General features: G+C 44.7%; 1 protein-coding gene across 1 annotated transcript in view; it reads right to left on the bottom strand.

Moving 5' to 3' along the window:
• CMTM4 (CKLF like MARVEL transmembrane domain containing 4) overlaps positions 1-13,989 on the bottom strand; it is an 81,916-nt gene that overhangs the window by 13,675 nt on the left and 54,252 nt on the right. Inside the window, exon 2 of the mRNA XM_033218694.1 lies at positions 7,597-7,773. Coding sequence (XP_033074585.1) covers positions 7,597-7,773 — 177 coding nt within the window. The remainder of the gene's footprint in view (positions 1-7,596; positions 7,774-13,989) is intronic.

Genomic DNA, 13,989 nt, shown 5'->3' on the forward strand with positions numbered 1-13,989 from the left:
GGTTCATGTCATTTTCCTATGAATCCTACAGTTGGAAATCCATCTTAAATATCATAGTGGAGGCTGGCAGTGGTGGCTCATGCCTGTAATCCCAGCACTTTGGGAGGCCGAGGCAGGCGAATCACCTGAGATCAGGAATTCTAGACCTGCCTGGCCAACATGGCGAGACCATGTCTCTACTAAACAAATACAAAAATTAGCTGGGTGTGGTGGCACATGCCTGTAACCCAGTTACTCAGGAGGCTGAGGTAGAGGAAACACTTGAACCTGGGAAGCAAAAGTCGCAGTGAGCTGAGATCGCGCCACTGCACTCCAGCCTGAGACATAGAGCGAGACTCCAACTCGGAAAAAAAAAAAAAAAATCATATTGGGGGCCAGGCATGGTGGCTCCTGTCTGTAATCCCAATATTTGGGAGGCTGAAGTGGGTGGATTGTTCGAGACCAGCCTGGGCAACACGGCAAAACCCTGTCTCTACAAAAAATTCAAAATAATTAGCCAGGCATGGTAGTGCATTCCTGTAGTCCCAGCTACTTGGGAGGCTGAGGTGGGAGGATTGTTTGAGCCCAGGAGGTCGAGGCTGCAGTGAACGGAGACTGCACCTCTGCACTGCAGCCTGGGAGACAGGATGAGACTCTGTCTCCAAAAAAGTAAATAAATAAATGATATAAGGCAAAAAGGTCTAAGTATAAGGAAGCAAGCAAAGTGCTCAATAGGGGAGTTGTTCAATAAAATGGGATTTCCATAATGGAACACTATGCAGTCATTAAAAATAATGATGTTGTATATTTAACATGGAAGGTACAATAATTTAAATGAAAATGCATGACTTTAATGGTTCTATTTTTCTGCACTCACATATCACAACACAATGCATAAGCGAAAAACAGTCTAGAGAGAACAGTTTAGGATTCATACTCAAGTGTTTTAAGTGGTTACCCTTCAGTGGGTCATATCACGTATTTTTAAACAGCTTTATTGAGATATAATTCACATACCATAACATACACCCAATTAAAGTATACAATTCAATCACGATGTAATTTTAGAACGTTTTTAGCACTCCAAAAACAGCCTTGTACACATTAGCAGTTATTCCTCATTCCTCCCCCAACCCTAGGCAACCACCAATCTGCTTTCTGTCTCTATGGATTTGCCTATTCTGGACACTGTGTGTGTGTGTGTGTGTGCGTGCGCACGCGTGCGCGTGTGTGTGAACTCTGCCACAAATATACAAATATTCTGGACATTTCATACAAATAGAATAATATAACATGTCTTTCGTGCCTGGCCTCTTCCATTTAGTATAATGGTTCTAAGGTTTATTCATGTTGTAGCATGTATCAGTACTCATTCCTTTTTATTACTGAATAATAGTCCATTGTATAGATACACCACATGTTATTTATCCTTCATCAGTTGATGGACATTTATTTCTACTTTTTGGTTATTACAGATAATGTAGCTGTGAACCTACAAGCTTCTGTGTGGACAAGTTTTCATTTCTCTTCAGTCATCAGATGATTTTTTTAAAATTACCTATTATCTTCTAGTTTTGGGGGGTTTTTTGGTTTGTTTTTTGTTTTGTTTTGTTTAGTTTACAATAAGCACTTATTATTCACACAGTTTGAAAGGCTCAATACTGGAATACTGCAAATCTTAGTCAGCATCAAGCACTTGAGTTCCTGGGCCATGAAACAAATCAAGGCTGAACTGATAACAGATGAAATATTTGTACACAGAATCAGCCTGGGGCTGTCACTGCAGTTCTGGTTGGCCCTCAAACCAATATGCTGTGTGGCTGGCTCTAGCCTCTGTCCTACACATCCAGGAGACAAGAACGTTTGCAAGCACTCAGCCCATGCTTTGCACTCACTTGTGCTTGAACGGCCCCAGGATCAAAGGGACAATTATAATGTTGATGACAGTAGCAGCTACTATCTATGGAGTCACTGTACCAATCACATCGCTCCCAGTGAATTCTAACTTAATTATGATACAAAATGAACAAATTTTGTTCTACTTTCATAGATGAGGAAACTGAGTCCCAGAAAGAGTGTGCTATAATGAAAAATATTTAATCAAATCCTTGAATCTCGTGAGTGATATGAGCGTCTTTTGTTATTCATAATGAGTCCCTTTCAATCATACCCAAGTTTACGCTAATGAAGTGACTTTTGTGGGAACAGGGTGGTAGACAGCTTCAGGATAAGGGTAGGTCACCAGAAAAGCCAGCCAGGTGATTAGAGAGTGGGAATTTTCAGCCCCATCCCCTGGACCTCCAGGGAAGTTAGAGGAGCTGGATATTGAGTTCAATCACTAAATGGCCAATGAGTCATGCCTACCTAGTGAAATCTCCAGAAAAAATACCTAAACGACGGGGTCTGGGGAGCTTCTGAGTGGAGCTCATTCTGACTCCATAAGGACGGAGGCTCCTGCATCTGACAGCCTCACTCTATGGATCTCTCCTATGTGGCTGTTCCTGAGTTGTATCCTTTAAAACGTATCAGTGATTGTTTAAGTAAAGCACCTTCCTGAGTCCTGTGAGTCACTGCAGAAAATGACTGAACCTGAGGAGGGGCGGTGGAAACCATCGAATCTGTACTCAGCCAGACAGAAGTGCCTAGGCGCCCCTTTTGCAGCTGGTGTCTAAAGTGGGGCCATCTTGTGGGACTGGGCACTCATCTGTGGGATCTGTGCTAACTCTGAGAGTTAGTGTCAGAATTGAATGGAACTTCTGAACACCCAGTCAGTGTCAAAGAATTACAGGACAGCTTGGTGTAGAAAATGTATTTGTTATCAGAAAAAAAAAAAAAAAAACACACAAGGGCTCAGGGCTCAGCCAGTGGACCCTATGGGTGATTGCCAACTGTTCTCAACCCACCACAGCACCCGGCCTAGGTTCTGAGATAGAGGCCTAAGAGGTCTCCGGGGCCACAGACCCCACTAAGAAAAGGCGACCAAAGTGGAAGAAGAAAAACAGGACAGTGTGGGGGCTCAGGATGCGAGATGAGAGAGTATGGCAGGAGGGACAGAGTGCCCCATAGCAGACACTGTCAGGATGTTGGGTAGGGTGAGAACCTAAGAGCAACAAGAGGATCCAGGAACACGGAGGCCCCATCCCAGGCTCCTGACCAGGGGACTTTCAATGCCGCCAGACTGGAGTGGGCTGAAGATGAATTGGGCAAGACCACCACATAGTCAGGATGGTGGACTGGGGGAAGGGGCAGGAGGTGTGTTTGGCTGGAAAATACACATGAGAAGCTTCTGGGGTGTTGACAATCTCCTATTTGTTGACCCAGGTGGTGACTGTATATTAAACTCCATATTTACTTTCATAATTATTTCAGAATTTGACAATAAGAGATTAGAAAAGAGAGATTAGGAGAGGGGGAAGTAGAGAAGGCAGGCGCAGAGCTCCTCTTCAGGGAAGTCTGGCTGACCTGGCCCTGGGCTCTAGGGCCAGTTGAGTAGGAGCCACTGGCAGGCTTTTGGGATGGGGGAGGATCAGACATGCCTTTTAGATAGCACCACATCCCAGAAGGGAAGGGGAGGAAAGGAGGAGCCCTGTGGCACTAATCAAAGTAAACAGGGGTGGAATATGTGAGTGTGTGAGCTCCTAGGACACAGAGCAAAACAAATATCACCAGGTGTGGTGGCTCACGCCTGTAATCCCAGCACTTTGGGAGGCTGAGGCGGGCAGATCACCTGAGGTTGGGAGTCCAAGACCAGTCTGACCAACATGGAGAAACCCCCGCTCTACTAAAAATACAAAAAAATTAGCCGGTCATGGTGGTGCATGCCTGTAATCCCAGCTACTCGGGAGGCTGAGGCAAGAGAATCATTTGAACCCAGAAGGCGGAGGTTGTGGTAAGCCAAGATTGCACCATTGCACTCCAGCCTGGGCAACAAGAGCGAAACTCCGTCTCAAAAAATAAAAAAGTATATATATATATATATCTATATATATACACACACACTTTTTTGATATATATATATATATATATATATCAAAGAACAAGTCCCACAATCCATCCAAAAAAGAAAAAACAACCCAAACCAAAAACTTGACATTAACAGAATCTTTCAAATTCCATCAAATTATGCTTGCAGAAAATTATGCATTGTCCTCCTTATTTATCATTTCTCATCCATATTTATGTCAACCTGGGCTCCTGGAATGACCTGTGTTTTTAAATCCATACCAATCATACCCTATTTTAACCATCAGGCTGGCTCTGCTGGAGACAAAAATACTCCCAATACTCCCACCACCTTGTTATAGAAACACAACACAGCCAAGGCTAACCCTTCTGTAAGCGAGTTGATGAGCTAAGATGGGCCCTGAGGAGCTCACTTTTTCACCCCTCTCAGAGAACACTGGACACGAGCTGCCTTTAATAGGTACCATCTTGGCTGGATGCAGTGGCTCACACCTGTAACTTCAGCACTTTGGGAGGCCGAGGTGGGCAGATCACCTAAGGTCAGGAGTTGGAGACCAGCCTGGCCAATGTAGTGAAACCTCGTCTCTACTAAAAATACAAAAATTAGCTGGGCATGGTGGCGCACGCCTGTAATCCCAGCTACTCACTGAGACAGGAGAATCACTTGAACCCAGGAGGCAAAGGTTGCAGTGAGCCGAGATCACACCATTGCACTCCAGCCTAGGCGACAGAGCAAGACTCCATCTCAAAAAAAAAAAAAAAAAAAGGTACCATCTCCTCAAGTTCATGTAATATATATGGCCTTTTGTTGGGCAAACACACAGCTTTTATCTGCTCCAAAAGAGTAGAAAGCCTGGAATGGATCCCAATGAACAGCATGGTGTTCTCAAGTGATCACATCACCACCCAGCCCCAGACCCAGGCCACCACCACTCAGAGAAAAGAAGGAGTATCAACTTCCCAAGGGAAGAGATGCATCTCAACATGACCGGTGACATACTAGTGTGGTAGTTAACAAGTAGAAAATCTTTCATGATTAAAACAGAAAAAGCAGAATTCCAGAAAGCTCACTAAATAGGTATTTCTGGGCCGGGCATGGTGGCTCACGCCTGTAATCCCAGCACTTTGGGAGGCCAAGGTGGGTGGATGACCTGAGGTCAGGTGTTTGAAACCAGCCTGGCCAACATGGTGAAACCCCATCTCTACTAAAAATACAAAAATTAGCTGGGCGTGGTGGTGCATGCCCATAATCTCAGCTATTAGGGAGGCTGAGGCAGGAGAGTCACTTGAACCCAGGAGGTGTGGGTTGCAGTGAGCCGAGATCATGCCACTGCACTCCAGCCTGGGCAACAGAGCAAGACTCTGTCTCAAAAAAACAAAAAACAAACAACAACAACAAAAAGTAGGTATTTCTGGGGATAAACGCTGGCATAAATTAGTAAGAACTCTGAAGTGTGAAGTCTTTTAACAGATTAATGGCTGTCAGATAAACTGACAAAACAGAATTAAGGGGGTCAAGTCAAACCTGGTGGAAGTAAACAGGGGAACAGTGTGGATAACATAATAGCAGCGTGCCAGGACACCTCTTACTCAGGTGAGATTAACATCGTGGCACTGGCTGCAGCACCCACTGGTTTGAGGCCTTACCAGGTGCCTTTACACACATTACCTCATCTTATACTTAAAAAAAAAAAACCCTGTAAAAAAAAATTATCTCCACTTTACCGGTGCTGACACTTCACCAATGTAGGGCTCTCAGTGACTAGCCAAGGGTCATGCACAGCCCGTTTTAGCAGCCACCTTGGACTTGAACCCAGCCCGGTCTGTTTGACTCAATGCCTACAGTCTTAACCTTTCCAGCAGCTGCCTCTTTGTCAAATAGGTCCTCCCGCAGGGTTTCACAGCCCAGCCCCTTACTCAACAAATATTTATTGACAGGCTTCAGGAACACCAGGCAAGTACGATAGCAATGAACAAGATGCTGACCTTGACCTTGACCCTGCATCCATGGTATGAGCATTTTAACTGCGGGAGGTTTGCAAAGTTCCCTTAAACTGTCTACTACATGCTCTGTAAGCATTTTCTTATGGATAACATAAACCTCATTTTAAAAATAGTTGAGACATTACAACCTGTCACAAAAACTCAGACAAAATGCTTCTAGTTATCTTGAGGTTTTAGAGCTTAAATTTAAAATACCACCACACATTTTTCTCAGCTTTCAGTGCTAAGACAAAAAACAGCTAAGTTTTTAACTGACATCTACTTTTCTAGATCAGCAGCTCTCCTTTTATTTTTCCTCCTTTAGGAGTCTGTGCTGGGTAGGACAACCCAGAGAGCACCTGTAAGGAGGACCTTCCCCACCTAGGGCACACCAGGAGAGCAGCCCTGCCAAGGAGGTGGCAGCTCCAGCCTCCTCCTTGGGGCCCACACTTTCTCACGGGCCCAGCAGCAGCCAAACACAGAGCCATGTGTGGCTTCTGTGTGGCTCCTGATCTCAGGCAAGGGTAGCTGGTCTGAGGCGCTCTCCTCCTGCTTCCCCCTCAGCAGCTGAGGTTTCCACGGCATTTTCATCCCACAGGCACAGCAGGGTGAGGCAGCCAACTGTGCTTACGTGGATTTCCCTGACTGACTCCCTTTAAGCTCTTGCACATGCTAATTTGCAAATAAATATCAAGAAAACCAAATGATATTAAAATCCCTTTCTCATTCAGCACAGTAAGGACACAGTCTAGGAAAGGGAGTCTAGGACTGACCAGCTCTGTGCTTCCCGTCTGATTAACAAGGGTGGCCAAACAGGGCTAAGAACCCAAACCATGGGGAGAAAAGGGCAGGTTTCCACTCAAGATTTTCTGATCAAACCACCAAACCCCCCAGGTCCTCCTAGTTGCTTTGAATTTAATAATATTCCTAGGCTCAGGTTGGGCGCGTGGCTCACGCCTGTAATCCCACCACTTTGGGAGGCTGAGGTAAGTCTCCTGACCTCAATCACGAGGTCAGGAGATTGAGACCATCCTGGCTAACACGGTGAAACCCTGTCTCTACCAAAAAAAGACAAAAAAATTAGCGGGGCATGGTGGCAGGCACCTGTAGTCCCAGCTACTCGGGAGGCTGAGGTAGGAGAATGGCGTGAACCTGGGAGGCGGACCTTGCAGTGAGCCGAGATCATGCCACTGCACTCCAGCCTGGGTGACAGAGCGAGATTCCACCTCGAAAAAAAAAAAAAATTCCTAGGCTCTGTAAGTTATTGGCATTTTCATTCACATTTTCAATTCTTCCAGAATCAATATTTTTATAAGTGGCTTTTAGGTCCAGTCTGAAAAATATGTAAATGTCTACACCATATTATTTTATTTCCCATATTCTCCAAATATCAACATGACCAGTCTTCTCAGATGATCGCAAAACTGAAATGACATATTTAAAGTGGCCAAAATAATTGTTACGATGTTTCTCCCATTAGTTAAGATTCAGCTTATTTTGTAGTTTTACTCAACCCACTAAAGAAATTTAAAATTTCACAGTTGAATTAAAATGGAACATTTAAGGATCAAAATGAACTAGAACCAAACACGACCTGGAGAGATTCCAACTTTTCCTTGGAGCCAACCGGCGCGTGATCCTTTCGTGGCCAGAGTGGCCACTTGTACTCACTGTCAGGTTCCAGTTGATCTGGGGGATCCTCATGTGCAGGTTGAGACTGAACATAATCAGCAAGACGCCAGTCACCACAAACGCACTGCAGCTCACAAACTCAAAAAAGTAGAGGCCTTCACACGGGGAGCACGCCATGATGGTCTCTATGCAGATGAATGCAATCAGGGCCAAGATCTAGGAAGAAAATTGGAAACACATATGTATGTATATATTTAGTATACATCTGTGGACATACATACCTGCCATGCTTAAATAACACTGAACAACAACAATATATTGCCCCAATATACTGGGGACAGCATTGTAACTGTCGGAAATCAGACCTGCTTCAATTCTTACATAAAGAATAGGTGTAGGGGTCTTAATGAAAGGATCAAATTACTAACGTAAACAGTGAAGGCCCACCACATACACTAAAATCAATCTGGTGTGATGTGGCCTGCGGGTGTAAACTGCCGGCCCTTGGGAGGAAGCAGAAACATCTCTACGATGTTTCTAGGTCTTCCCCTGCCACCAATAAGTAAGTGGGTATTGCCTATGTGTGTTTCTCATTCATGGTCTCCACCACAATTATCCCAAACACTGCAAGAGCAGAATTCTGATGGTGTCCAACTTAGGCCATCTGCAGTTATCTTGGTGGCTCCTGCTAAAGTCACACAGGTTAACTGAGACTCCTGACAGCTTTAAAATGATGATTGGTATAATCTCCTCTTCCCCCAATTAGGCGGGAACAAGAGGCCCACCTCATTAATTCATATGGTTTTAAAAAATATATTTTTTGAACTTGATCACAAGAAGATGGCAGCTTATTAAAAAACATTAAGAAATCTACCAATAATAGAATAAATTTCTAGGCTGGGCACTGTGGCTCAAGCCTGTAATCTCAGTACTTTGGGAGGCCAAGGTGGATGGATCACCAGAGGTCGGGAGTTCGAGACCAGCCTGAATAACATGGAGAAACCCCATCTCTACTAAAAATACAAAATTCGCTGGGCATGGTGGCGGATGTCTGTAATCCCAGCTACTCAGGAGGCTGAGGCAGGAGAATCGCATGAACCTGGGAGGTGGAGGTTGCAGTGAGCTGAGATCGCGCCATTGCACTCCAGCCTGGGCAACAAGAACGAAATTCCGTCTCAAAAAAAGAAAAAAGAATAAATATTTTTTTTCTGAAGGACCAAAGTAACATTCTGGCAATATGTCCTAAGAGTTCACAGATCATAAAATCAAATAGATATCGATGGAAATTACCAAGTGAACTTTAAAGGGGGATTTCAGGAGAAGGAGGAGGCCCAAAGGCAGAGTTAATGGCCCTGTGATCAAAGAAAGGTTTCGAGCACCTAAAGCCAGATCAGTCTTGGGCTCCCGCTCCGCTCAGTTCAGTGGCATCTGAAGCCTGTGCCACTGCTTCCAGGCTGGCCTCCACTTCACAGGACAAGGAAGCAGAGGCAGGCAGCTCTGTGGTCCTCCAGAGACTTGTCCTTTAGAGCTTGTGAGAAATGTAGAATCTCTGCTTCCTCCCCTTGAACTACAGAATCAGAATCTGCTTTCTGATGAGATCTTCAGATGATTAAAGTGCCAGCAGCATTCAAGGCACAGGCTGTTCTGGGGCCTTTCTCCACCTGCTGAAGTCCTACTGGTGCTTTCCAATGCTCCACTTGATGCTGCCACCACCTCTTCCCCATGTCTTCCCTGACTGCTTCTCCCTGCCAGACATCAGCTTATCCTACTCTCTACCAGGAAAGCTGGTTCGCCTGTGATTGCATTCTATCTTTACCATCTTGCAGCCTCTGCCTCCTGAGCTTTTAGGGGCAGGGCAGTCCATCCCCATCTACTCCCAAGACACCAAGCACAGTAACTTGCACATAGCCAGCAGACGGGGGCTGAATGAGCCATTAGAAAACCCACATCTACAATTCCTGGCTGCCTGGTCAGTGTTTTCAGGTGAATGGAAGAGTGGTTATGCCTTTCCCATTGTCAATTGTCTTCTACATAGAACCTCTTTCCTAACAATATGTGGTCTTTTCTAAGTCAACACATTAAAGATGCCAGTCTTCTTAGTCAAAGGATACAAAATTTCAGTTAGACAGGAAGCATAAGTTCAAGAGATCTATTGGACAATATGGTGACTTAGTCAACAACAATGTATTGCATTGTATTGTTAAGAGTAGATTTTAGATATGGTAAGAGTAAAGGCAAAAATTTCTGAACATAGAAGTTGTAGTATAGTTACTAAAAGTGTTTCTCCACCATGCGTGGTGGCTCACACCGGTAATCCCAGCAGTTTCGGAGGCAGAGGCAGGTGGATCACCTGAGGTCAGGAGTTCGAGACCAGCCTGATAAACATGGTGAAACCCCATCTCTACTAAAAATACAAAAATTAAGGCCAGGCGCGGTGGCTCAAGCCTGTAATCCCAGCACTTTGGGAGGCCGAGACGGGCGGATCACGAGGTCAGGAGGTCGAGACCATCCTGGCTAACACGGTGAAACCCTGTCTCTACTAAAAAATACAAAAAACTAGCCGGGCGAGGTGGCGGGCGCCTGTAGTTCCAGCTACTCCGGAGGCTGAGGCAGGAGAATGATGTGAACCCGGGAGGTGGAGCTTGCAGTGAGCTGAGATCCGGCCACTGCACTCCAGCCTTGGCGACAGAGCGAGACTCCGTCTCAAAAAAAAAAAAAAAATACAAAAATTAGATGAACATGGTGGTGAGCGCCTGTAATCCTAGCTACTTGGGAGGCTGAGGCAGGAAAATGGCTTGAAACCCGGGAGGTGGAGGTTGTGATGAGCCAAGATCACGCCACTGCACTCTAGCCTGGGCGACAGAGTGAGACTCCATCTCAAAAAAACAAAAACAAAACAAACAGAAAGAGTAGATTTTAAGTGTTCTCAACCCCCACCAAAAAAAAAAAAAAAAAAAAAAAGGTAAGTATGTGAGATAATGCACGTTACCTCGCTGGATTAAGCCATTCCACATTGTATACACATTTAGAAACATCATGCTGCACACAGTAAATATAGAAATTTTTACTTGTCGATAACACAAAAGATATGGGTCATTAAATATACATACTGTGCTTCTCCTAATGGCTCTTCTTATAATTCTCTATGGCACCATAGACTTTAATTTTCCATCTGAATTACGTGCCTAACTTGCAATCAATTCACAAAAGAAATAGTTCACATAAGGGAAACTCCTAAACTTTCTCCTTTTTTTCACCCCAGTAATCAGATCTAGTAATCCTGGGCAAGAAATAACACACTGTACTGATGAGTTACAAATGTTTCTGGTATGCTAACTTCAACCATATTTGTGTGGGGAGGTAACACCTACATTCTTAAATATTAACATAAAAATGGCTTCATGGATATGCAAATCTAATAGACCATTCGTTGTGGCAGTGAACAAAATGGACAAAAATTCCTGCTCTTAGCTAACAGTCTAATAAAGGAGGTTTTTGGTTTTTTTTTTAATTACATTTAAAAACAGAGTGAGTGAGACGAAGGAGAAAAATGGAAGCAGGAAAGCTGAATAAAGCATAGCTGGGGCAAAGGTGTTTGAAAGTTTAGACGCAGAGACCAGGAAGAGTGGCTCACGCCTGTAATCCCTTTGGGATTACAGCACTTCAGGAGGTTGAGGCAGGTGGATTGCTTGAGGCCAGGAGTTCCATACCAGCTTGGCCAACATGGCGAAATCCTGTCTCTACTAAAAATACAAAAATTAGCTGGGCATGGTAGCACATGCCTGTAATCCCAGCACTTCAAAAGGCTGAGGCGGATGGATAGCTTGAGGCCAGGAGTTCCAGACCAGCATGGCCAACATGACAAAACTTTGTCTCTACTAAAAATATAAAAATTAGCCAGACGTGGTACTGCACACCTGTAATCCCAGCTACTAGGGAGGCTAATGCATGAGAATCTCTTGAACCTGGAAAGCGGAGGTTGCAGTGAGTGGAGACTGTGCCACTGCACTCCAGCTTGGGTGACAGAGTGAGACTCTGTCTAAAAGAAATTTAATATAAAACAAAATAAAGTTTAAGGCGGGCACAGTGGCTCACGCCTGTAATCCCAGCAATATGGGAGGCAGAGGCGGGTGGATCACATGAGGTCAGGAGTTCGAGATCAGCCTGGCCAACATGGTGAAACCACATCTCTACTAAAAATACGAAAATTAGCTGGGCATGGTGGCACATGCCTGTAATCCCAGCTACTCAGGAGGCTGAAACAAGAGAACTGCTTGAGCCTGGGGGCAGAGGTTGCAGTGAGCTGAGATCGCACCACTGCACTGCACTCCAGCCTAGGCAATAGAGTGAGACTCTGCCTCAAAAAATAATAATAAAAATAAATAAAGTTTAGACAGAGTGTCCCTGGAGGGTGCTATTTGAGACAGAGTTGCCAAATGTAAGAGACAGACAGCTGTCTGGAGAAAGAGCACTGGAGGCAGAAGGAGGAGTGAGGTGAGATCCCTGGGAAGGGGGTCAGGTGGCCCCTGGGGAGAATCACAGGAGGGAGGTCAGACCCAAAGAGCCCTTAGATGCAGTGAGATCTGCGGCTCCCACTGTGAGTGTGGTGGAAGCACCAGAGAGTAGCAGGATCTCCTTTGGGTCTTAAAAGGCCACCAGCTACTTCGTGGAGAACAGACTACAGTGAGGACGAGGGCAGAAGCTGGGAGGAGAGTGAGAAGACCCTTGTGACAATGAACAGGGCTGACTTATTACCTTGCAGAAATGACTTCACAGGTGTGTGACTGCACAGGCTGAGTCAGAAAAGTTAGCATGGTTCCTGCCTTGCTCTCTCTTGGATCACTCATGATGGGGAAAAACCAGTTGCCATGTCTTGAGGGCACTCAAGCAGCCCTATGGAGAGGTGTAAGTGCCAAGACCTAAAGCCTCCTGCCAACAGCCATGTTGAACAAGCCATCTTAGACATGGGTCCTCTAGCCCCAGGCAAGCCTTCAAATGACACAGCCCTAGCCGAAAGCTTGACTGCAACCTCCTGAGAGAACCAGAGCAAAGCCACCCCCCAAATTCCTGACACACAGAAATGAAAAGAAAATAAAGATCTGATTTTTGTTTGTTTGCTTTTTTAAGACAGGGTCTTCCTCTGTCACCTAGGCTGCAGTGTAGTGATGCAATCATAGCTCACTGCAACCTTGAACTCCTAGACTCAAGTGACCCTCCCACCTCAAACTCTTGAGTAGCTAGAACTACAGGTGCACACCACCATGCCCAGATATTTATTTTGTGGAGACAGGGTGGTCTCAAACTCCTGGCCTCAAGCGATCCTCCCGCCTCAGCCTCCCAAAGCACTGGGATTACTGGTCTGAACCACTGTGAACCACCTAAGATGTCTTGTTTTAAGTCACAAAGTTTTAGGGTAATTAGTTATGCAGCAACAAATAATATATCAGGGAGGGAAAACTCTTGTTATAAAACATTAATATTCTACTCATTACTCATTGATTACAAGTACCTACAAATCCAACACCTGATAGGCACTTCTTGTTTTTTTATCATTTAGTTCCCCAGCACAACCTTATGAGGTAGATATTAGCCCCATTTTACAGATAAGGAAATTAAGGTTCTGTGACACATAGATAGCAAAGAAGCAGTGCCAGGATGTAATAGCCAAGATTTGATTCTCAGTCTCTCCAGTTCTTATTGCCTTACTATGTTATTTCCCTATTAGCTTCTCACCCATAAAATGATACCTGCCTCCTCTCCAAATCTCAATGGTCACTGTGTTCAAAACCCAAGCAAAAATATATGTAAAAGGATCTACGAATGATAAAATGCTATATACCAAATAAGGAAATAACATGTTATAACACCTATTTAAACCATAAAATACATATTATACATCTGGTTTTCTAGCCCACTTTTTCTGCTAAATAGTGTATCCACAGGTATTTCCACATATAGATGTTATTCTTAATAATTACATAGTATTCACATGTAGTTACATAAATACACACATATACACCTCTATACACATACCACAATTTAATTGATCCCCTCTTGATAGGCATTTAGATGGTTTCTAATACTCCGCTGTTACAAGCAAAACATTTTTTTGTCTGACATTAGACAAAGCAAAATGTTAACATTTTCTCTAGCACAGTGAAATCTACTCACTGCTGAAATAAAAACTACCTGCTGGGCCGGGCGCGGTGGCTCAAGCCTGTAATCTCAGCAGTTTGGGAGGCCGAGACGGGCGGATCACGAGGTCAGGAGATCAAGACCATCCTGGCTAACCCGGTGAAACCCCGTCTCTACTAAAAAAATACAAAAAACTAGCCAGGCGAGGTGGTGGGCACCTGTAGTCCCAGCTACTCGGGAGGCTGAGGCAGGAGAATGGCGTAAACCAGGGAGGCAGACCTTGCAGTGAGCTGAGAT

This window comes from Trachypithecus francoisi, unplaced genomic scaffold, assembly GCF_009764315.1.
Source record: "Trachypithecus francoisi isolate TF-2019V2 unplaced genomic scaffold, Tfra_2.0 Lachesis_group10, whole genome shotgun sequence".
Lineage (NCBI taxonomy): Eukaryota > Metazoa > Chordata > Mammalia > Primates > Cercopithecidae > Trachypithecus > Trachypithecus francoisi.